The 25,110-nt window shown below is 50.4% G+C and overlaps 1 protein-coding gene across 4 annotated transcripts in view; it reads right to left on the bottom strand.

The window, feature by feature from the left end:
• RABGAP1L (RAB GTPase activating protein 1 like) overlaps positions 1-25,110 on the bottom strand; it is a 393,084-nt gene continuing 367,974 nt past the window's right edge. The window contains exons 20-26 of one of the 4 annotated variants that reach the window (XM_056108612.1): positions 24,384-24,476; positions 15,729-15,839; positions 14,202-14,306; positions 10,582-10,665; positions 6,262-6,333; positions 1,844-2,041; positions 1-541 (exon numbers count right to left, since the gene is read on the bottom strand). In XM_056108612.1, the coding sequence (XP_055964587.1) occupies positions 389-541; positions 1,844-2,041; positions 6,262-6,333; positions 10,582-10,665; positions 14,202-14,306; positions 15,729-15,839; positions 24,384-24,476 (816 nt within the window). In that variant the 3' untranslated portion in view covers positions 1-388. Of the gene's footprint in view, positions 542-1,843; positions 2,042-6,261; positions 6,334-10,581; positions 10,666-14,201; positions 14,307-15,728; positions 15,840-23,970; positions 24,248-24,383; positions 24,477-25,110 lie in introns of those variants that run through there. The other 3 variants (XM_056108614.1, XM_056108615.1, XM_056108613.1) reach the window with 3 other exon arrangements.

Raw genomic sequence — 25,110 nt, forward strand, 5'->3', positions numbered from 1 at the left:
TTCTTTCCCTTTTGGCTGTGATAGTTTCCTATCACTTTGGAATTGGAATGATTCTTAAGGGGCGATAAAAAAGAATTAAGGATCATTCTAAGCCCATAGTACTTAGTTCTGAAATGACTTCTTTCTAACACAACATCAGGCAGAGAAAATAATGTGCAAACACTGATGCTCTGGCAGGACCCTCCACCCGGGGACTCGAACACACACGCAACGGAAATTGGGTGCTGTGCGCACGGCCTCCGGGAAGGTCGTGGGTGGAGAGGGAGCTACTGAAATGTGCTGGCTGGCTTCGGGCCTCTGTGACCTCCTCTCAGAGGGACGCAGGGAGAGGCCTCATGGGTTTCCGTCGCTTTGATCGTTTGTGCTCTTGTGCGGGAACGGGCAGGAACTAGGTGCTCTCTTTGGGGGGCTGGCTAGCCGGCGGGGACGGTAGGGGCTGGGTGCCCGTGGCCGTTTTGATAGAGTTCAGGGTTTTGCTAAACCAAGAGTTCTTGGCCGCTTGGATTTCGTTCATGAGGGTTCCTCTCTGGTGTTCAAGTTCCTGATTAACAGAGAGAATCGGAGTTAGACAAACGTGTTTATTGTTCAACGCCCCCAATACGGCCTCTTGGGTTCTCCAGCTCCCTGGGGCCATCACTTTCCTCTCACAAGACCCAGAAAAAGGTTTGCCTAAAGTAAGAAAAACCTTTAGAGCAAAATGAGCTGTTTCTAGAACTCAGAATTCTATTTTCTCAAAACAGTGGAACAAAACTTTCTGTTGGTGGGGCTAAAGCGATAGCACAGTGGGTAGGGCAGTTGCCTTGCACACAGCCCACCCGGGTTCGATTCCCAGCATCCCACAGGGTCCCCCGAGCACCGCTAGGAGTGATCCCTGAGTGCAGAGCCAGGAGTAAGCCCTGAGCATCGCTGGGTGTGACCCGAAAAGCAATCAATCAATCAATCAATCAATCAATAAACAAACTTCCCTTTGGCCAGAGAGGGACTTGCCTTAGGAGGGAAGGGACTTAATTCCTTGTATCCCACAAAGCCAGGCACTGCATCTGGTTTGAGTACCACCAGGGTCCCCCTGAGCATCTCTGAAATGCGATTCCCCCACTCCAGCTTCCTCAAAATAATAAAAAAAAAAGGGGGGGCTGGAGCAACAGAACAGCCTGTAGGGTGCTTGAGTGGATGACCCAGGTTCAACCTCTCTGGCATCCTGCATGGTTCCCTGAGCACAGTGCCAGGAGTAAGCCCCAAGCCCTGCCAAGTGTAGCCTGAAAACAAACCAAACAATAACGATAAACACATCTTGAATTTCAAGTTTGAATTGCACCCTGAGGTAAAAACATTTATTTGGGGGAGGGGGGTTGCTCCCAAGCAGTGCTCAGGGGAGCCCTGGGCAGTCCATGGCTAACCGGCCTGGATACAATGTTGGAGCCCCACGATGTGGGGACACCTGGGCCACTCAGGTGGTGCTCAGGGGACCATGCGGTGGCAGGAATCGAACCCCCATCTTGCTAGGCATGTACCTTAACCGCTGGATTATCTCAAGTTTTAAGAGGATGGCTTCAGTTCCATTCACCTGGCAGATGGTCCCCTCCCTGCTTCCACAATAAAAAAGATAACATGTTTAGGGGCTGGAGTGATAGCACTGCGGGGAGGGCATTGGCCTTTCACGCAGTTGACCCGGGTTCGATTCCCAGCATCCCATAGGGGGCCCTGAGCACCGCCAGGAGTGATTCCTGAGTGCAGAGCCGGGAGTCAGCCCTGAGCTTCGCCGGGTGGGACCCAAGAAGCTAATAAATGAATGAATGAATGAATGAAGGACTCTCCCTGGCCAACCCTCCCTCGAGCCTCCGACCTGGATCTTGCACTTGGCCTCCACCAGCTGCAGCTTGGTCTGCGCCAGCTCCAGCTCCATCTCCCGCAACTGCTTCTTCAGCGAATCCTTCTCGTCGTCGGATTCCATCCCCCGGTCCTCCCTGCTTCCGGCGGCGGGTTTCAAAGTGCCTTCCTTGCTGAAAATGTCACTGCAGTGTTTACATGCCATCATTTTACCCTGAAATCACCGAGAGAACCGCTATCAGATTATTTCAGAACTCAAATCACTTCTGGAAAAAAAAATTTTTTTGGGGGGGGGGTCACACCTGGCGGTGCTCAGGGGTTCCTCCCAGCTCATGCACTCAGGAATCACTCCTGGTGCTGCTCGGGGGACCCTAGGGGATGCCGGGGATTGAACCCGGGTCGGCCACGTGCGAGGCCAATGCCCTCCTTGCTTTGCCATCGCTCCAGCTCCTATTTTTTTTTATTACTATTATTTTTCTGCTTTTTGGGTCACACCCGGCGATGCTCAGGGGTTCCTCCTGGCTCTGCACTCAGGAATCACTCCTGGCGGTGCTCAGGGAACCCTAAAGGATGCCGGGGATTGAACCTGGGTCGATCCCAGAAGGCAAATGTCCTTTCCTCTGTGCTCTTGCTCTGCCCAAATCACCAATGTTGATGGGTGGTATTTGGCTTTTCTCCCTCCTGGTTCTTAAATCTTTTCCTGTTTATTTTTGTTTGTTTCCTACAGGAGAAAATGATGCTCAAGAATTTTTTTTTTTGGGGGGGGGAGGTACTGTGCCTACCAGTGCTGAGGACTGAACGAACACGAGGCCCTAAGCACTGCCCCTCCCCCGCCACCAGCCCCAATGAGAGTCATTTTACGTCATCCAATAATTGCTATTTCCTCTCTGCCCCTTGTGCCCACGTTCCAGCCTCTCTCCTCAGGTGAAAATTCCTCGGCCCCACCTAGACGCTTACCCACCTGCTTTGATCAATGGCGGGGTATTCAAAGAAAAATCTGAACACCACATTCTTTTTTTTTTTTCTGCTTTTGGGTCACACCCGGCTATGCTTAGGGGGTTCCTCCTGGCTCTGCACTCAGGAATCACTCCTGGCGGTGCTCAGGAGACCCTATGGGATGCCAGGGATCGAACCCAGGTTGGCCATGTGCGAGGCCAATGCCCTCCTTGCTTTGCTATTGCTCCAGCCCCTATTTTTTTTATTACTAATATTTTTCTGCTTTTGGGGTCAGACCCAGCGATGCTCAGGGGTTACTCCTGGCTCATGCACTCAGGGAATCACTCCTGGCGGTGCTCGGGGGACCCTATGGGATGCCGGGGATTGAACCCAGTCAGTCGCGTGCAAGGCAAACATTCTACCCATTTTGCTATCCCTCCGGCCCCCCACTTCTGAAAATATTGTGCTTCTCTAAATACTGCTCGTCATCAAACGTGGATCCACATCTAAAGGTGATTCTTCTCGGTGCTGTAGCCCTCACAGTTCGAGTTGGCACAGCCAACTCCCCAAGGCAGGTCCACAGCATCACATTGTCTCTTTGAAAGCTCTTCCATAATCTTTATCTGCTGATCTACCATTTCGTCACTACTATCCAAACTGAGCCTTTACATATGATTTTGGATCATTTCCTCAATTTCACATTCAAATGTAGTAACTCATTCTAGTTTTTATTTTTATTTTTTTGCTTTTTGGGTCCCACCCGGCAATTAGCACAGGGGCTAATTCCTGCCTCTCCACTCAGGGATTACTCCTGGCGGTGCTCGGTGGACCCGCTGGGATGCTGGGAATTGAACCCGGGTTGGCTGTGTGCAAGGCTAATGCCCTACCCGCTGTGCTATCACTCCAGCCCTGAAGTAACTCACTCTTGCAGGAAAATTCTAAGTACTCATGTACAGTTTCTGTGAAAAACACAGATCTAACAGCTGTGCACATTGGTACACGCTCGTGGGCCAAAGAGATCGTACAGAGAGTAGGGCTGTGTCGTGAGTGCGTCCAACCTGGGTTCGATCCCTGGCACCCCCATAGGGTCTCTGAGCCTGCCAGGAATGACCCTGAGCACCCTCGGGTGTGGCCCACCCCCCAAAAAGAGAACATGCTCAGTATAAATCCCTGGCTTTGTTCAAGACACCAACTACAAATGATTATGGTCAGAGTTAACATACAGCAGTTAAGGCCCCGGCCTTGCACGCAACCATCCCCAGCTTTGCCACCCCGTGTGGCCCAAGTCCCTCTCTCCAAAGAGAGGATGAAAAAGGCAGGGTAGAGCCTGCTTTAAAATTGGGATCCCATAGACACAGAAAGATTGCATTCATTTGGGTAACATAAAGTAACAAACTAGGAGACTAATACCCAAGAATAGCCGAGATAAGTACCAGGAGGTTTATTCCATGGCCTGGAGGCCAGCCTCACACTCTAGGGGTAAAGGCAGCTCAGATGGAGAAGGGAGCACCCAATAAACGGTGCTGGGAGGATCCTCCCAGGATGGGAGATGTATGCTGAAAGTAGACTCTAGACCGAACATGACTGCCACCCAATGCCTCTTCTGCAAACCACAGCACCCAAAAGGAGAGAACAAAAGGGAGTACCCTGCCACAGAGGCAGGGTGAGATGGGGAGGATGGAGGGTGGGAGGGATACTGGAATTGGTGGGGGTGGAGAATGGGCACTGGTGGAGGGATGGGTACTTGATCATTGTATAACTGAAACCCAAGCACAAAAACTTGTAAGTCTACAACTGTACCTCATGGTGTTTCATTATTAAAAAAATAAATTAAAAAAAAATAGAGATCCCAGGGGCTGGAGCAATAACACAGTGGGTAGGGTGTTTTGCCTTGCACACGGTCGAGCCGGGTTCGATTCCTAGCATCCCATATGGTCCCCTGAGCACCATCAGGGGTAATTCCTGAGCGCAGAGCCAGGAGTAACCCCTGTGCATCGCTGGGTGTGACCCAAAAAGCAAAAAAAAAAGGGGGGGGGGGGATCCCAGGCTGGAGTGATAACACAACGGGTAGGGCGTTTGCCTTGCATGCAGCCAACCTGGGATCGATTCCCAGCATCCCATAGGGTCCCCCCAGCATTGCCAGGAGTGATTCCTGAGTAAAGAGCCAGGAGGAACCTCTGAGCATCGCTGGGTGTGACCCAAAAAGAAAAAAATAAAATAAAATAAATAGGTATCCCATAGTTTTATCAGACACAGGGATGAAGACAACTAAATTCTAAGCAATCTCAGGTTAATGGGTACATTTTCAATTTACAACTTGCAATTTTCCTGTTGTAAGAAATGTATCGAGAGAGCATAGAAGGACACAAGCCAACAGACCAGAGCCATGCTGCTGGACCCCGCACTGGGCTGTTTCATTCGGGGCACCCTGGAGGGGGGTGGGTGAGGCCCTTCCCCAACCCTCAGGACCCAGCCCTGGCAAACCGAAAACCTCCAGAATTCAACCACCACCACGCTCACGGCCGCTCTCCACACGCTCAGGCCATGCCTCACCCATGAGGGAACCTATTCCTGGAACATCCACCCATATGCCAAGTACCACATTTGATGGGGTTTAAAGTAGAAGGCAATCGATCTTAGAGGGAAGTATATTTTTACACACATACACACGCACGCACACACATACACACATACACACACACAAGTCTCAACCTTCAACAACATAACAACATGTTAACAGTTTCTTATAGACAGGCTTAATGGACCCTGGGTGAGACACAACAATCTTCACACTCCTCTAAGAAAACTTTTTTTGGATCAATCTCAGCAGTTTATTCATAACGAACAACACAAAATGAATTATTTTGGTTCTGCTTTGGGGCAGGGGTTGGGGTTTGGGACGGAAACATATCAAATATAGTGGTGGGAAGGTGTCATGGTGGTGGGACTTGGTGTTCGAATATTAAATATAATCAAATATTGGTAACCACTTTATAAAAAAAAAAAAAGAAAGAAATGTGTCTGTAGCACACTGACCTGTGCTGAGTACTAAGCTAAACACTAAGCCTCCTCTGACTTTCCAGATGACCTGGGGAGGTGGGGAATGTTTTCTCTGACAGAATATAAAATATAGCTTAGAGAGGTGAACAACTCGTCCCACTTAGGTACCTGGAAATGCAATGAAACGGGACGACATTCTAGTATGATAACTGTGATTTCTGTAATGTGGCCCCAAGATGCTGGGTGGACCAGCCTTACTTCTTCACGCGAGTCCGTCTGATTGAGCGTGTAGGTTTCTAGAGAATAGAGGAACTGCTTTTTCACCCAGTATCAACAGTTTTGCCACCAGGGGGCATAGCATTGAAATGGATGCTACAACTTTGTCTTTTAAATCCCTCTAAACACTTGGGTGAAGAACCAACAGGTGCTTTGAGCCCAGCTCTGATGCCCCCAGCGTCTGCCTCCCGGTCCCCACGTCACCACCCACGCCGTGCTTACCTTCACCACTTCCAGCTCCTCCTTGCTGGCCGCTTGCTGCTTCTCTAGCCTGGTGCTCAACTGGGAACAGATCTAAGGGAGAGGAAAGAGCTTGACTAGAAAAAATGCCACAGGCAAGCGTGGTTTGGCCCCTCCATCACTGGTGGGTCCCTGGTGCTGCAAGTTGCGGAGGCCATTGGCAGAGCCAGGGGACAGGCGCGGGGGGGGGGGAGGGGGGAGAGTCCACGTCCCTGACACCGGCCTTTGGCCTCAGTGCAGAGGCACTGTCTGTCCCACCGAATGGAACTGCAGAGTCTTGGGGAGTCGCTGCTCTGTGTGGGGCACTGATGCTGGGGATCTAAAGGGACAACTCTCAGCCAGGAAGTTTCTGTTTTCCCAAATCATGAACAGCTTTGTCAAGGTCAATCTCACAGCGATTCAACTCAAAAAATTCTTTACAAATAGATGAGTTATATGTATTAAAAAATTATGTATTATGACAAGAAGAGAGAAAAGTTTCTGTTTTCAACTAAAGGTAAAGGTAAAGGTAAAGGCCCTCCCGTTGATCGTCGATTTGCTCGAGCGGGCCCAGTAACGTCTCCATTGGAGACTTTGTTGTTACTGTGTCTGGCATATCCAATACTCTCGGTAGCTTGCCGGGCTCTCCGAGAGGGGCGGAGGAATCGAACTCGGGTCGGCCATGTTGGCCGCCTGCAAGGCAAACGCCCTACCAGCTGTGCTATCAACTAGGAGAATTTTCTTATGAAGAGGTAAAACCTTCAAAATGATTAGAAGAGAATAAAAACCACAGCATCGGGCTGGAGCGATAGCACAGCGGGGAGGGCATTTGCCTTGCACGCGGCCGACCCGGGTTCGATTCCCAGCATCCCATAGGGTCCCCCCAGCACTGCCAGGAATGATTCCTGAGTGCAGAGCCAGGAGGAACTCCCGAGCATCACCAGATGTGACTCAAAAAGCAAAAAATAAATAAATAAATAAAAATTAAAAAACAAAAACAAAAACAACAACAACAAAAACAAAACCCAAAAAACCAAAAACCAAAAAACAACACCACGGAATCAAGTGGCCTGGAAACAGCTTAACAGAAAGCCTGGGAGTCTGGGTGCTTCTGGGCTGTGCTCTGGTCTGTGAGAGAGCTTTGTGAGCCTCTCGACTTGACAGGGATGTGCTGGGAGTCTGCCCGGAAGTGTCCTGTTCGAGAAGGGTCTCAGATCGTGGGCCGACAGTCAGGACTCTCTTGGCAATAACATCTGGGACCACTGACTGGGGGACATGGTGCTAAGGAACAGAGAGAAGCGCAAGCTTTCAAAGCCCAAGTTCCACTCTCTTCTGAATGAAGATGTTTGCTCAGTAAAATGGAACAGAAGAGCCAGTGGACGTCAAATTTAACAGTGCATCTTGGGCTAAAAATAAAGGGTCTGTTCTGTTATCAAAACACATGAAGCGCAGATGCTGGCCCAGTCCATGTGCTGCTTGCACCCACGTGGCCGAGCACACGTGGTACCTGAGCTCACGTGTCGCCCGCATCTCCCCTCTTGAGATGGGGATTTTCATACTTTCCTGTCTGATGCTGGGGTGTGTGCAGGGCTCTCTCTGCCCTCGGAGAAGCCCGGGCTCTCTCTTGAGTGTGTTACTCTCCCCCTCCACGCCTTCGAAAACCCTCCAAATAAAATCTATTTGTTTTAAAAAGGAAAAAATAACGCATTAAAACCCCGAGTGTGTGTGTTTGGGATGGAGGTTATCAAGAGAGAGAAGGGTCAGGGCTGGAGTGATAGCACAGCATGGAGGGCGTTTGCCTGACATGTGGCTGATCCAGGTTCAATCCCCGGCATCCCATAGGGTCCCCCGAGCACCGCCAGGAGTTAATTCCTGAGCGCAGAGCCAGGAGGAACCATCGCCAGGTCTGACTGAAAAAGCAAAATAAAATAAAATAAAAATAGAGAAGGGTCTAGTATAACAATAATGGTTGGAAATGATCACCTCGGACGACAAGAACTGAGTGTTCAAAGTAGGTAAAGAGATATGCAGGATAACCTTTCAGTATCTGTATTGCCCAAAAGGTGAGAGAGAGACATAGAGAGACAGCGACAGAGACACAGAAAGACATACAGAGAGAGATGCCTGCCACAGAGACAGGCTGGGGGTGGGGGGAGTTGGGGGATGATGGGAGGGACCCCGGGGACCCTGGTGCTGGGAAATGTGCCCTGGTGGAGGGACGGGTGTTGGAACACTGTGTGACTGAAACCCGATCATGAACAGCTCTGCAATGTTCTATCTCACGGTGATTCAATTTTTAAAACTTTTTTTTAAAAATTAAAGAAATTCTAGCCTGCTCAAAAATTGTTCTAGACACCATGTCTGCTTGTTCAGTTTCCACTTTCTACAGGAGAATTTGTTTCCAAGCCTGCAAACAATCCAGCTGAACTGCCTGATGTTAAAAAACAAGCATCTTCCTGCTTTGGGCCAACCGTAAAACTACCCTTGAAATAAACCAACGCCTGAGAAATACAGTCAGTTCCGACCTACAGTTTCCGTGTAGATGATGTCTTATAATGTCACGGTCTCCAACCAGCTGGGTCCACTGCCTGTTACATTTCGTGGAGAGCTGGGGGTCACGCCTCTGAGTTTTAAAGAGACCCTTCCTAGAGGCACACAAACAAATCTCGGAACGGGGTGGCTCTCGGCAGACATGCCTCTGGACTGTGCATTAGGCCACCTTCGCCAGGCCGCCCAGTTGGGAACGGGCGCTGTCCTTTCGCCTGTTCCCTAGGAAGCCTGGTGGCTGCCAAATTCCAGAACTCATTGAAAAAGTCAGAAATGATGACACACACTGGGCCTCATGGGACAGGGGAGGAGACGGTCCTGGTCCTTCTCCTTCCCGACCCTGATGGAATCCTGGGACACCGCCCACGAACAGCCCCCAGCTACGTATTTATTTATTTTCTTTTTGGGTCACACCTGGCGATGCACAGGGGTTACTCCTGGCTCTGCACTCAGGAATCACCCCTGGTGGTGCTCAGGGGACCATATGGGATGCTGGGAATCAAACCCGGGTCGGCCATGTGCAAGGCAAACGCCCTACCCACTGTGCTATCGCTCCAGTCCTCCCCCCCCCCCCCACAGCTACTTATTAAGCTCCTTAAGGGCCACGATCCTAGAGATACACAAATAAATCTCAGAACCCAGTAACTCTTGACAGAAATCTCTCCAGACCTAATTATTAAAAATTAAAAAATTCCAAGACGATGTGGCTGCAAGCAGACACATAACATCATATGCTATTCATAACCAGCAATAGAAAACAAGTTGTCTAATGTTGCCTCTTTGGCAGGTCATTGGGGGGAAATTCCAAATAATAATGTTGGGTCTGGTGTCAAAATATTGAATGTAATCAAAGCAGAGAGAGAGAGAGAGTAATGTGGAAATTATTTGCCACACAGGCTGGGGTAGGGGTGGGAGAGGGTGTATACTGGGGTTGGTGGTGGTGGAGAATGGGCACTGGTGAAGGGATGGGTGTTTGATCATTGTATGACCGAGACTCAAACAGGAAAGCTTTGTAACTGTTCTCACGGTGATTCAATAAATTTAAAAATAACCAATAAAGGCCATCTTTACAGCACACAGCCGCAGAGAAGAAAGGCCGCTGGGAGGCTCCACAGCTCCCGGAGAATGCACCAGGTCCCCAAAAGAGCCAAGATCACCGGGAAGTCCCAGATGGGGTAGGTGCCGCATCCCGCCTCCTCCAGATGGAACCCCGGTGACCATGAGCCTCTACAAGCATAGCTCGAGAATGCGAGAACCAGGACTCTCAGTCCAAACCTCGTGGCCGCTTACGCGGCTGCGTGACATCTCCCTATATACAAAGTGATCGATGGAAAGTAAATCATCCAACGTTTCTCCCTGAAAATCAGGCTTAACTCTTATACAAACCACAACACCCAATAGGAGAGAGAGAACAAAAGGGAACGCCCTGCCACAGAGGCAGTGTGGGATGGGGGGGATGGGGGGGTGGGAGGGATACTGGGATCCGTGGTGGTGGGAAATGGTCACTGGTGGAGGGATGGGTATTCAAAATAAATTAATTAATTAATAAAATAAAATAAAACAGATCTTCCTCCCCCCCCAAAAAATAACCAATAAAAATAAATAGAGATCCCTCCTGTTCCACTATACTGACAACTGTCAGTCACCAACAGAACACCTTGCGCCATCAGACCTCTCAAGTTCACAGCCAGCACCGCCACGGAGGCAAGTCACCAGATCTGATGGCTGAGGTGGTGTCACTGTGCTAGACAGAGTGTCTGTCTGCAACCCCCTTACCTGCTTGTACTCGGCGATGATAGCTGTCGTCTTCTTGATCTCGTACTCGGCCTTCTCCAGCTGTTTCCTGAAGACTTCTTTCAGCTGGAAAGGAGCCAGCAAGAAACATGCAGGCTCAGGACGATGGGAAGCGTCTCTAAACATCATCTAAGCTCAGGTCTGCCCGACCCACAGCAAGGGTCGTCACTGTCACACTTTCCTGCCTGAAGTCGCATCCTGATGGCCGCCAAACAGAAGCCCCTCAGAGACACGGTGTATGCGCTAGACACGGCGACCCATTCTGCACCACTGACTTCAAACATGCCTAGCGACATGGGTGGTCGTTTGGGGGCTCTCTGTCCTAGAGCGGGAATCTAGCCATGGGAGCACGATGGTCTCCTGAAGAAAATGCCCCCTACTCCTCCCCTCTGGAGGAAGGTGAGAGCTTCCAAGGTCAGGAGATGCAGGGACAAAGCCAGTCACACTAGAAGCAGCTACATGGGCCCCTAATGCAGTTATCTGCTTCAGTCCCTAGAATACTAGCGCATGAAAGCTAAGCTGAAACCATGGCGACTGTTTTAAACCAAGAGCAAAAACCATGGCTGTTGTTGGTTTCAAACCATGATTATTTTTGTAGCCTGCCAGCTCTATAGATAGTTATAGTCATGTAAAAATTGATGGATTTTAACCCTAAGTGTTTTAGGCTTCGTCAGTGAATGGCCCCTTTTCCTTCTCCCAGACAAGTTTGCAGTGGTCTTATGAGTACTGCCAATCCCCTGAATTTATCTTCTTTTTTTTTCTTTTTGGGTCATACCCCATGATGCTCAGGGTTCCTCCTGGCTCTGCACTCAGGAATTACTCCTGGCGGTGCTCGGGAGACCCTGTGGATGCTGGGAATCGAACCCGGGTCGGCCACATGCTGGGCAAACGCCCTCCCCACACTGCTATCACTTCAGCCACTAGTCTGCATTTTATTTATTTTTTTGCTTTTTGGGACTCCCACCCGGCGATGCTCAGGGCTGACTCCTGGCTCTGCAGTCAAGAATCACTCCTGGCGGTGCTCGAGGGACCCTATGGGATGCTGGGGAACCGGGGTCAGCTGCGTGCAAGGCAAACGCCCTCCCCTATTGTTCCAGCACCCCTGGGTTTACCTTTAACCTTTCTCTTTGTGCTTTACAATTCCCCAAGTCAAGCTTGGTGACTTAGGTGATTCTGGACTTTGTATTTGTAGTAAATGACTCACTTTCCTATTTCCCCTGTAACTTTTCCATATTTTGCTATAGAAGAATGTTCTTTGCTTAAACACAGAAGGACCATTAATGCGGTGCTCTGAATACTTGGGAGTTGATTGACTCTGAAATATATCTACCCCTGGGCATTCGTCATAATTACTTGACTTCAGGCTTCGGTTGCCATAGTTTCTAACACCACACAGACAGGTCCCGCTGTGGGACTGGGATGGACCCGGGGCAAGCAGCAAAGCTACCCCAGCATGGAAATGGGACAGTCTAGAAAGCAGAAAAGCACGGTCTTGCTGCAAGCTGCTATGACTTAAGAGACAGGACCCCCAAGGGGAAGGAAAAGCTGAACCGGCCTGAGCACTTAGTCTGGGATTTATGGTAAAGGCCTTGCTTGCCCTCAGAGCCCAGGGAACTCGGTTTGGGGTTCTATATCTTATCTGTATCTCTTACTGTGTATCTGAATAACTGCAAGAATTAATAGGAAGCAAGCTTAATTGTTTCGTATGTACAACTAAAGGGAAAGAGAAAAAGAGAAAAGCATCTAGATGTTTCTGGGAGCCAGACCGTCTCCTTGAGTCAATCCACCCAAGAGAAAGGCCTCCACCAAAACGCTTTCCCTCTGTAAGTCACACCTACATACAGCCCCGTACCTTGAACCCCCTCAGAAGTGCTATAAGCATGCTAACAGTTCTGCCTTAAATGGGCTTTTAAAATTTTTTTTTGCTTTTTGGGTCACACCTAGGGATGCTCAGGGGTTCCTCCTGGCTCTGCACTCAGGAATCACTCCTGGCCTGGTGGTGCTCGGGGACCCTATGGGATGCTGGGAATCGAACCCAGGTCGACTACTGCATGCAAGGCAAATGCCCCCCCCAAGCTGTACTATTGCTCCAGCCCCTAAACAGGCCATTTTATCAGTCTGGTTCCGTCTCTTTGCTCCTCTCCTGGGGAGGTGGCTCTTGGTCACTGAACCCACGCGTTGCGCACCCCACCATTCTGAACTCACAAAAACGAACAATTGCGTGGCATACGCCAAAAAGGTAAAGGCAGGCATGACGAAACAAGCTCTGGGGAAAAGGAAGGAAGTTGTTCTTCCAAGTGAAGACCTAGCTGGACAGAAGCAGCCCCGGAGGACACGGCAGCGGGGGAAGACAGTCGGGTCAGGCGGCGCTGAGAGGGACGCGCTCAGCCACCAGCGCCAGCACCTGATGGTGGCGCCAAGGCCTCCCCAAGTGTATTTCTGTGTCATTCTAAGGCCCCTGCAGGCTTGAGGGACTCAGGATCAGCTGCATCTGCGCCTCACAGAGGTGCCTTGGTGACAGGACAGAAACGCACACGGCTGCCTGGCACATTCTCTGCCCACTTTCAGCCGGGATCAAGCGAAATGACCCGAGGCCAGAGAGGCGGGGTGGGCAATTCGGTGACCTGGTGGGACCCTCTGCATAGCCTGCAGTGCCCCTGGGACCCCCCAGGGCTCACTCCTGAGCATCACTGCGTGTGTCTTTACCCCAAGCCCACCCCAATAAAAGCCCAAGTTCATTAACTACCAAGAGTCATTGTATCATTTTCCCATTTTCCAAAAATCACATTAATACTTTCTATGGATTCTGGAGGGTGCTACAGGATGTCAGGGATATGTTTTCCTGGCAGGTCGCGAGGCCGTGTGTTGGTGCTTGGTGTCCTGATACCTCAAGGTCCTGAGTGGAGAGGCTGAGGATGACACCCCTGGCAGCATCTCCTCTCTCAGCCCTATGGGGTGGGTGTCCTTCACTCCAGGTGTAGGGTGCTCCAGCAGGGCAGAGCACTCAGTAATGAGCCTGGAGGGCCCAAGAGATAGCACAGTGGGGAGGGTGTTTGCCTTGCATGTGGTTGACCCGGGTTCGATCCCCAGCATCCCATAGGGTGCCCTGAGCACCGCCAGGAGTGATTCCTGAGTGCAGAGCCAGGAGTCAGCCCTGAGCACCGGCAGGTGTGACCAGAAAAGCAAAAGAAGGAAAAAACAAAGAAATGATAGGGGCTGAAGGATAGCACAGCGGGGAGGGTGTTTGCCTTGCACGTGGCTGACCCGCATCCCATAGGGTTCGATTCCCAGCATCCCATAGGGTCCCCTGAGCACTGCCAGGAGTAATTCCTGAGTGCAGAGCCAGGAGGAAACCCTGAGCATCACTGGGTGTGACTAAAAAAAAAAAGCAAAAACAAAAACAAACCAACAAACCAACCAAACAAATAAAAAGCAAAGACATGAGCCTGGCCTGTGATGCGACTCTGCCTACTGGCTGGGCTCTGAGAAAACGCAATCCTCTCCGATGGCAGAGGCAAATTCCCAGCACTGTGCTCTCCCTCTTGACACCCTCCCACAGTCTGGGGCTCGGCCTGATGACTCCCACCCTGGCTGCCCCCTACCTGGGCCGTCTCTTCCTCCTGCTTCCGCTTCTCTTCCTCTGTCTCCACCAACCTCTGCTTGGTCAGGAGCAGCTCCTTGTTCAGCACGTCTGCCTTGTCCTCCGCCTGCTCGTCAGAGCACAGGGAAGCCCCCAGGTGAGGAGAGGAAGAGGGGGTCTCCCCCTGCAAAGCCCCATCACCGCCTCTTCCTGTTTCCGGCACGGCACGCCTTGGGGACAACCCTCCCAACCAGCCCTTCGGGGTGGAACATTTCCAGAAACTGGCTCGTACTACGGAGGAGCAGCGAGGAGGGCGCTTGCCTGGCACCTGGCCAACCTGGGTTCGATCCCCGGCATCCCATAGGTTCCCTCGAGCACCGCCAGGAGTGATTCCTGAGTGCTGAGCCAGGAGTCAGCCCTGAGCATCGTCAGGTGTGGCCCCCAAACAAACCCCCCCCAAAAAAAACAAGACAAAAATTAAAAATTAGGGCCAGAGCAATAGCACTTTGCCTTGTGTGCCGCTGACCCGGGTTCAACCTCCCAGTTATCTTATAGGGTCCCCGGGGCACTAGTTCCTGAGTGCAGAGCCAGGAGTAACCCCTGAGCACTGCTGGGTGTGACCCCAAAAGCAAAAGAAAGAAAGATAGAAAGAAAGAAAGAAAGAAAGAAAGAAAGAAAGAAAAACTCCGGGACTGGGGCCGGAGCGATAGCACAGTAGGGAGGGCGTTTGCCTTACATGTGGTCGACCTGGGTTCGATCCCCAGCATCCCATAGGGTCCCCTGAGCACCGCCAGGAGTGATTCCTGAGTGCAGAGCCAGGAGTCAGCCCTGAGCATCGCCAGGTGGGACCCAAAAAGCAAAAACAACAACACTGCACTGTAGCACTGTGTTGTTCATCCATTTGCCCGAGCGGGCCCAGTAATGTCTCCATGGTGAGACTTTGTTGTGACTGTGTCTGGCATATCGAATACATCACGGGGAGCTTGCCAGGCTCTGCCGTGCGGGCGAGATACTCTCGGTAGCTTGCCGGGCTCTCTGAGAGGGGTGGAGGAATCAACTCAGGTCGGCCAAGTCGGCCGCGTGCAAGGCAAACGCCCTACCTGCTGTGCAACAACAATAAATAATAAAAAAAAAACCAACCTAACAGTTGGTTCCAGTAATCAGATTTAGGGAGTGGGCTAAGAACATGCTAAATCACGGGCAACCTCAAAAATGGCAACAGACATGACCGGGTGGGTCTTGTCAAAAGCAGATATTGGTCATGGGACCCAAAGGGAAGATTCTGCAGTCGGAACAGGCAACCCACCCCCCAAAGGAGCAGAGTGGGGGCTGCCATTGGCAACGTTCTCACAACTCACCGAGTCTCCCCATCACTGCAGTTGCCCTGAGTTTAGGGAAACTACGATGACGAGAAGGGACACAGGCCTTGACCACACCGTTGTCCAGGGCCTGCACCCGCTAGCCGGCCAGGGAGTGCCAGCCGCCCCCTCCCCGCTCCAATCCACTACCACTGTGACCTCCAAGAGGACATCGTGGCCGGACACGTCACCTGGTCCAGGTCATTCCGCAGAGCGATCTTGCTGGTGACGAGCTCATGGGCGAGGTCATCGTTCTCCTGCTCCAGCCGCATGCTGGCCTCCTGCAGCCGCCGGTTCTCCCTCTGCAGAGAAAGAGCAAGGCCCGGAACGGCGTGAGCGCGGTCACCACGGCCAGACCCCGAGAGGGAGCCCAGGGCGCCAAGCAACGGCCAGTGAGCTGTGGAGGGGGCCACGGAAGCAGGTGACAGAGGCGAGCTGCTGTCTGGAGACAACAGCGATGGAGCTGGCGGTGCGGGGTACGGCTGGCCCCCGCCCCCAACACCCTCGACTGAAGACGTGCCACAAAGCAGACGTGCCACACGGGTGAGTGGTGCTCGTGTCGTGCAGACCCTGCACACGGGCGTGGCCGTTCTCGGGCAGCTCCTGTCTGAAGCGCGAGAATAGTCCCACCCTCGGTCTCACGGGAAACTGAGGCAGAGCAGGGGTGACCCCGGCCCAGGGGACAGTTTTCCCCAGTGCTCCCGGAGTCAGGACTGAGGTTACTGGCTCTGAGAGCTCGGAATCAAGGGACTGATTCAGAACTTGGCTGACGTTTTCTTTTCTTTTTTTGTTTTTTGTTTTGTTTTGGGCCACACCCGGCGATGCCCAGGGGCTCCTCCTGGCTCTGCACTCAGGAATCACTCCTGGTGGTGCTCAGGGGACCATGGGATATTGGGGATCGAACCCGGCTCGGCCGCGTGCCAGGCCAACGCCCTCCCCGCTGTGCTATCGCTCCAGCCCCTGATGGTTTCCTTCGTTCAGTAAAAATATCTCTGCTCTTCAAATGCCCAGGCCCGTGTGAGCGGAGCCAGTTCCTTCTTGGGGTCCTGCTGCTTTGGGGACGGGGACCCAGTGGGCGTGCAGATGTTCCCATTGCTGCAGTGAGACCGGGAGACTGCACACACGCTTGCCGCGGGAACTATACTGTATTGTCGCGGAAATTCAGCAGGCTGTGGGCACCTGGGAGACGTTCAGTGTCCAGGCGAGCTGTGTTATGTGACCGTGTCCTTCTCCAGAAGCTCCCAGCGCTGGACACGGGAAGAAGAGAAACCTGTCTCTGTCTCTCTGCTTCTATCTCTGTCTCTCTGCTTCTATCTCTGTCTCTCTGCCTCTGTGTCTCTGTCTCTCCGCCTCCGTCTCTGTCTCTTGCTGCTTTCAGGGACGGGAGCCCTCGCTCCATGCCACAAGCAGGCCCCTTTGTCGGCAAACTGGAGTAGAGAGAACAATCCCCGGCCACTTCCACCCTCTCTTCTCCGTCCACGGAATCCCAGAGCACGAGAACATCCAGGCGCCAGAGAAGCAAGCTCTTGCCCCCGCGTGGGTGAGCCCACCAAGGAACTAGGAAACTCCGCTTGCTAATGTACGAAACAGGCATGAAACTGTGGGGAGGGGCTGGAGCGATAGCACAGCGGGTAGGGCGTTTGCCTTGCACGCGGCTGACCCGGGTTCGATTCCCAGCATCCCATAGGGTCCCCTGAGCACCGCCAGGGGTAATACCTGAGCTCAGAGACAGGTGTAACCCCTGTGCATTGCTGGGTGTGACCCAAAAAGCAAAAAAGCAAAAAAATCTGTGGGGATTGGGCCATTTTTGGGTGGTCTTTGTGCTATTCAAAGGTTCTCAGGTTTTCTGCAAAGGATATTTGAACAGATGGGTTTGGAAAACTGTTTTAAAAAGTTAAAAGGTAAGTTGAACTTTGTGTGTGTGTGTGTGTGTGTGTGTGTGTGTGTGTGTGTGTGTATTTTCTTTTTGGGTCCCACCTGGCGATGCTCAGGGTTACTCCTGGCTCTGCATTCAGGAATCACTCCTGGTGATGCTCAGGGGACCACATGGGATGCTGAGAATAGAACACGGGTCGGCCGTGTGCAAGGTGAACGCCCTCCCCGCTGTGCTATTGCTCCAGCCCTAAGGGTCCCAAATTCTAGCGGGAGCTGGTGTGTCCTGCCCCTTGCCCAGAAACGAGTTCCATCCTGGAGGAGTCATCACCCCCCGGGTCACGCCGAGACCCCTTTTCCTGGCTGCCCCATCCAGGATGGCCCCCACCCGGCCTCCATGCTTGAATTCACACCTCCTCCCCCTTCTCCCGAGTTCTCTCTGCAGAGTGCCAGGCTCAAGTGCTCCCACAGTCACGCTAATTCATCACAAGGGAGAACATGGTGGCCACCAGCTTTCTCGGGTGATAGCTACAGATACTCAGTACTCAGTACTGAGTTCACCTCTACCTCCTAAAGGCAAGCAGTACCATGGGAAAGGACTTGGGTCAAAGTGTTTGAAGACATACCAAGTGGGCTGGGGCATCCGAGAAGCTGTGCTACCCAGACCTAAGCCTCTCACCTGCCCCCTCAATGAACCCTAGCTTCCTTCTCTACTGAGCAAAGGCTTGTGTCATGCAGGACCAGGGGAACTCGGCCAAACTCACACTCCTCAGGACCATGGCCCTCAAAGTTTTCCTTACAGACACAGAGACGGGGACCCTAAGTGGAAGAGGGTGTCTAGAAAGCCCCCCTACACCCCTCCCGCCAGGGGCCTCCCTGCTGGCGTTTGCTTTAGCAGGAAGCTTCAGTCCAGCTCGCAAAGCAAGCAGCTGGGTGGGAGGGTCGCCCTGCCCTCCTGCTCGAACTCAGACACAGAGAAGCCAGCCACAGGCCAAAATGCAGTATCGTCCTCCAAAGCCGGGGCTTCAGGCTAACAGGACCCCTTAGCACAACCCCCAACCCACACACACACAGGGGAAAGTCCGAGAACCACTTCCCCACCCTGCCCAAGGGTTAAGACACTGGCTTGGCTCTTTTCCAGCCTTTCCAGAGGAGCAGAAGTTTCCCAAACGAATGGTCTCAAGCAAGTTTGCTTTTCTGCTAGAACGGGGTGAGAGGGTTTTGATGGGGGGCTGGAGAAATGCAGATAACTAGGTTGGGGCCATTGAGAAATTACAGTAAGGGCTGCCCAGAGAGAGGTCAGTCCTGAACCTCAGCGAGGGGGAGGGGATAGTCACTTATCCTAAGCCGGGAGAGGCAAACACTTCCCCTTCAGGCAAAGACTCCACGACATCAGCCTTAAAACTCAATGGTCACTTTGAAAAAAAAAACCCCATGGCACCCAAGTGACACACGGCCTGAACCAGAATCACGGGGAACTCCACCCGGGGAAGTGAGCTAAGTCGCTTTGGGAGGAGGATACTGCATTTTCAGAGACAGACGCAGATACACACACAGACACAGATTCAAAACTTACCTCCTCAAAAGTCACAGACTCAATCATAGCGTTCTCAATCATAGATACAACCTTTTTTTTTTTAAAAAAAAAAAAAAAAAAAGAACATCCAACGACACCGCACACCTCCTAAAACATTCAGGCGATAACAGGAACAGACACTTGTTAATGCTAGTTCAGTTTTCCTGGGACTTCTGGGACACACTGACTTCTCTCCGGGGACACACTGGGACACACTGACCTCTCTCGGGGACGGGCACTTTCCTTTCAGCAAGCCAGAGGGCATGTCTCAACTCAGGAGCACCCAGCCCCCTCCCCGCAGCGGGCTGGGTGTGGACAGCCAGCAACGCTCTGAGCTGTTTGTAGGGCATTACTAACACTGGTGCAAGGAACTTCCTTCCATGAGAGGCCAGGGGCCTGGCAGGCCAGCTCTGTTTAGGCACCAGAATAACCCCATAAAGGATGGAGAACGTCATTTGTTCCAAGACGAGGGAGCCGAGAATTAAGAACTGGCAGTCTATAGAGAAGACACAAAGTCTTGAAGTAAACAGTGACAGGGGAGGGTTGGTCTAGAAACTCAGTATTTTGGCTGTGTCGGAGGCTACAGTGTTTTTAAACCTTGGCGCAGGCTTTTTTAAAGGATCAGGAGGAAAAATTTTCTTAAAGACCCAGAACCGTTTTGCCAGCAAAGGTGTCCTCTCGTTCATACTTTCTGTCGGATACCTCTTCCGAAAGGTTCATTACTCATCATGATCTCAACCATTTCTCGACATCCAGACACAGGAAATGTTTAAACATCTACATGAAAACTTGAACAAGAAAATGTGGGTGGTTGAAATCTCTGTCTTCTTTTACACCAGATAATCAATTTTCTCTTTCTGGGGAAATTTTTGAAAATTTCAAATGTTAAAAAAAAAAAATCTTGCTGGTCCTGATTGGTGACTGGCATACCAAACTGCATTTCTTCCACAATTTTAAAAAGCTTCCGGGACCAAGGGTGTGGTTCTGCATAGCTGCCACATGATTCCATGTTTGAGGCCACAGGCCCTATCCCAGCACCAAAAACAAAAAATGCAAACACAATTTTAGCTTATTTTCCAGCACAGGGAGCAGCAAAAAATTTTTTTCTTTCTCTTTTTGGGTCACACCCGGTGATGCACAGGGGCTATTCCTGGTTAACACACTCAGGAATTACTCTGGACAGTGCTTGGGGGATCCTATGGGATGCTGGGAATCGAACCTGGGTCAGCCATGTGCCAGGCAAACGCCCTCCCTGCTGTGCTATCGCTCCAGCCCTTGTTTGTTTTGGGGCCACACCTGGTGATTCTCAGGGATCTCTCCTGGTGGGGCTCAGGCCATCCTGGGTACTCTGGGAAACCAGGCGTCCCCAGCAAACTTTCAGTCAAGGGCCATTGAGCAAATATTTTCGGCCTTGAGGCCGTGGTTAAAATAACTTAGTTCTGCCACTGTCATTGCAAAAGAGTAAAAACTTTGGTTTGCCAAATGTCTGTAAAGAAGCAAACGTGTGCGTGGCCAAGTGCCACCAAAACCTTCTACCCTGGGCCCACGAGCCAGAGTCTGCTGGACTGTGAGAAGCAAGTGGTGATGGGCAACAGAGATACGGGTGAGCAAGGTACTTAATTCGCTCAGGTACAATGCAGTGACCAGAAACATTACTCACAATCGAAGACAATTTGGGGGGAGCTAATTTTGAAGACATTAGACATCCTTAGAAACTCTTAGTGGGTGTCAAACGCGCCCTGGCGTGTTAAGTAGAACCAATCCTACAAGCACCATGGAAACCAACCGTCATCATCTCAAACCAGCTCCACCAGCTGCCACTTGCCACCACTTGCCCATTGACGGCCTGTCCATGATTCGACTCTTGCTCGTCACTAAAAACACATTGTTTCATGATGCAGTTATTTCCAGAAGCCAGCAACAGCCTTTGTTGTTATGGAAGAACAATAAAACGTAAGTCTGTTCTCTTGACTTTAGAAAAACATTTTCAGAGGTGGATTCACTTCTTGACTTCGATGGGGAAGGAAGGGTCCCAAACTGAAGGGTCAAAGGGGAACTTTCTCTTTTCCAGGTAAGAAGCTCGGCATGATTTAAACATCGTTCACATGTCACGTTACAAACAAAATGAGATCATCTGACTTACTCCATTACATATGGAAAGACGGCAATATAGCGCAAGTATGAATAAGCTTTACTGTAAGTATTTCTCTTGAATTGTTTTTACTCTAGATAGAGCTGGGTTTTAAATTCGATGTTGGGGCACCGGGTTTACAAAAATTAGTCTGTGCCAAAAGAACTCTAAACTTAGAAAAAAATCATTTTCTTCCTACTTGAATTACATTTGTGAAAAATACGTCTAACCTCAAGAAAAAAAGTTCAACATTCTAAATTTAATTATTCTGAACACGGACAAGATACTTCAATTAGAAATTACGTATATAATACTGTCTGTGTCCCAAACCCAAGAGAATTTATGCATTTCTGATTCCATCGTGGAGTTTCCCTCTAGAACAGATATTAACACAACCTTCGTTATGCTTTGGGACTTAATTAACTGTACTCGGTAAGCCTTAACCCACATTTGTGCAAGTGATTCTTTAATTAAACGAGATCAGCATATCACCTTCTAGAAGTAGGTGAAGGCTGCAATTCTCTAAAAAGGTGACTCAATAAATTACACATTGCAGACAACTAAATGTCTCCAAAAGGAAGTAATTTCTTCTTTAAACAGAAAATACTGTTTTTTGTTAATTTGGGGGGCCACCCCCTGAGGTGCTCAGGGCTCCCCCTTGTCTGGCTGAGGGACCATCAGTTGCTGGGGATCAGAACTGGACCCCACATGGGAAGCAAATGCCCTGACTAGCTTTGGAAGTATTACTATCTATCAACTGGTAAATGATGAATAAGAATTGGCTACTACTTTTTTTTTCTTTTGGGGTCACACCCGGCGATGCTCAGGGGTTCCTCCTGGCTCTGCACTCAGGAATCACTCCTACCTATGCTCAGGGGACCCTATGGGATGCTGGGAATCGAACCTGGGTTGGCCACGTGCAAGGCAAACACCCTACCCGCTGTGCTATTGCTCCAGCCCCTATAAAGGTTTTTCAAAAGACACTCTCCTGCCTTCAGGTAATTACAGTCACCTTCTTAAATCAGACAGCGAAAGGCTAAATTCATGGACGGCTGGGAACCATGCTGGCAAATGCCACTTTGAAAATGTAAGTTTTATGTGACGATGTAATTTTACCAAGTTGACCACCGGTCCGAATGCCTGATACTATTGAAAAGGTATGATGCAATTAGTGAAATAATGCATTGATACATTATAACACAATTCACAGAAATAACAAGACGGTACCTGATAGGTATAAACAAGAGGTCACAACAACCAAATTTTAAATTGTGTGTTCTCAAAACAAAACAGTTTAATTCTAGTTTGATCCCTCCTCCAAAAAAATAACTATATATATATCCATAGTTTTTTGTGTGATAAGTACTTGAAAAAAATGATCTGCACTAGGACCAGAGAAAAAGTACAATGGGTAAGACACATGCCTTGCATGCAGCTAACCCAGGTTCAATCTCTGGCACCATGTATGGTCCCTACCAGGAGTTGATCCCTGAGTGCAGACTGACTCATTTAGCCTTGAGCACCACCAGGTGTGGCTCAAAAACAAAAATGATTAACATTATTCTACATACATGCATGTTTGCTTTGACACAAAAAGACTTAAAAAAAAAAGATATCAAGTTCAATCTGTCTGATTTTAAAGGTACTTCACTTCTCTCTCTCATGAATGCTATTTTCTCAGATGTTATTCATAACAACAGCAGCCATACCAAAGATAGGGATACAAGTTATGAAAAGGGCTTCAGGGTCAGGGAGATAGGTCTGGGGGCAAGGTGCTTGCCTTGCACGCAGCTGGTTCGATCCCTGGCATCTCCTATGGCCCCAAACATCTCGGGGTATGGCTTAAAAAACAAACAAAACGGGTGGGAACTTCACTTGACATCATTAATATTTCAAGATTGCTACTGCAAACTTTATTCAAACTACATGAGTTCCGTGCTATTGGGCTATTGGGCTGGAGCGATAGCACAGCGGGTAGGGCATTCGCCTTACACGCGGCCAACATGGCCGACCCGAGTTCGATTCCTCCGCCCCTCTCGGAGAGCCCGGCAAGCTACCGAGAGTATTCGATATGCCAGACACAGTAACAACAAAGTCTCCAATGGAGACGTTACTGGGCCCGCTCGAGCAAATCGACGATCAACGGGAGGGCCTTTACCTTTTTACCTTTACATGAGTTCCGTTAAAATTAGTTTTCCTGGGAAGTGAGGGGAAATTGCTCCCCCCCCGCCTTTTTTGGGTCACACTTGGCGATGCTCAGGGGTCACTCCTGGCCCTACACTCAGGAATTACTCCTGGCCATGCTTGGGGGGACCCTATAGGATGCCAGGGATCGAATCTGGGTTGGCTGCATGCAAAGCAAATACCCTACCTGCTATGCTATCGCTCTGGCCCCGGGAAATTGCTTTTATTAAGAGAATGATAGTGGAGAAATTAGCTTCAAAAGAAAAGCAAAAACAAAATAAAGAAATTTGCTTCAAACCTTGTTTTGTGCCCATAGGGAATGAACGCAGTAGTCTGGGGGACCTCCTATTCTTTAGCTAGTTTTATTAAGGCAGAGAAGGAAGTACTAACGCTGCAGTATTATTGCGGGCAGGGCCTCGAGTAGGAAGGAAATCAGTGAAGAATGATCTGGGGGGAACAACCACAGAAGAGGACACGTCCCCTAGCACTGTGCCACGGGAATAATATCGCTAATTCCCAGCCCATCCATCTTTCTGAATGCAGTGAACTGATGACCGCTCACGAGATCACAGTACACAGGGGTCATCTGAAACTGCAGATCAGTCAAGTACCTCTGGAGACTGGTGGGAAGGAGAGTTAGGACAAACACCATCGTTGTGCTCCACAGAACTTTGCGCTTTTTTATTTTTCTTTCAGAACGAGTTTGTACTGTTAACAGGTGCCACAGACACGGGTAAGTCTGGAACATTCTTGTGCCCGTCTTGCAAAAAAAGTCCTTTTAAAAGTCTCTGGCTGGGCCTGTGGACCGCTAAAACAGTACTTTGCCTTTTTCCCGTTTTCCTCATTTTTGAAAGTAGTCGAGAGCCACTTTCGTTTTTTCCCCTCTCTGAGCGTCTGATGAAGAGTTTCAGTATAAATGCAACAGGAGTGACCTACAAATATACAAACTGGAAGAAGAGAGATATTATGGTTTACGGCTGGCCGCCGGGAGCACACACCTGAACGCTCAGCACGGACACAGGGGGACACACCAGACAAGGAGGCGCCGAGGGGGGTATAGGGGACCCGAGCCGCCCTACCCACCTTGTATCTGTCCATGGGGTCTTCCTGCTGCAGCTGACTCTCCCGCAGGGCCTGGTACTCTTTCTCATATTTCTTGAGCTTCTTGGTTGGGACCTGTAAGGGATTGGAGGGAAAGCGTCAGACAAGGAAAGACCGCCCGCTTCCCACAGGATCCCCTGAGCACCGCCAGGAGTAATTCCTGAGTGCAGAACCAGGAGGAACCCCTGTGCATCACCGGGTAGGACCCTAAAAGGAAAAAAAACAAAAAACAAAAAAACAAAAACCCAATCTATTTAACAGTGCTACTAATGTGGGCTGGAGCAATAGCACAGCGGTAGGGTGTTTGCCTTACAAGCGGCCAACATGGCCAACCCGAGTTCGATTCCTCCGCCCCTCTTGGAGAGCCCAGCAAGCTACTGAGGGTATCTCGCCCGCACGGCAGAGCCTGGCAAGCTACCCGTGACGTATTCAATAGGCCAAACACAGAAACAACAAGTCTCATGATGGAGACGTTACTGGGCCCGCTCGAGCAAATCGATGAACAACGGGAGGACCGTGACCGTGACTAATGTGGTTAATTAAACTTAAACTTCACTAGTGCATTTCACCATTATGAAAATGAAAACAACTCATTTCTAAAAATGAACTGGACAGCAAGGTCGGAGCGGTAGCCAGGGGGAGGGTTTGCCTTGCAGGCAGCCATCCTGCCGTTGCTCCCCGGCACCCCATAGGGTTCCCTGAACCCCAG

This window comes from Sorex fumeus, unplaced genomic scaffold, assembly GCF_029834395.1.
Source record: "Sorex fumeus unplaced genomic scaffold, SorFum_2.1 ptg000226l, whole genome shotgun sequence".
In the NCBI taxonomy this organism is placed as follows: Eukaryota; Metazoa; Chordata; class Mammalia; order Eulipotyphla; family Soricidae; genus Sorex; species Sorex fumeus.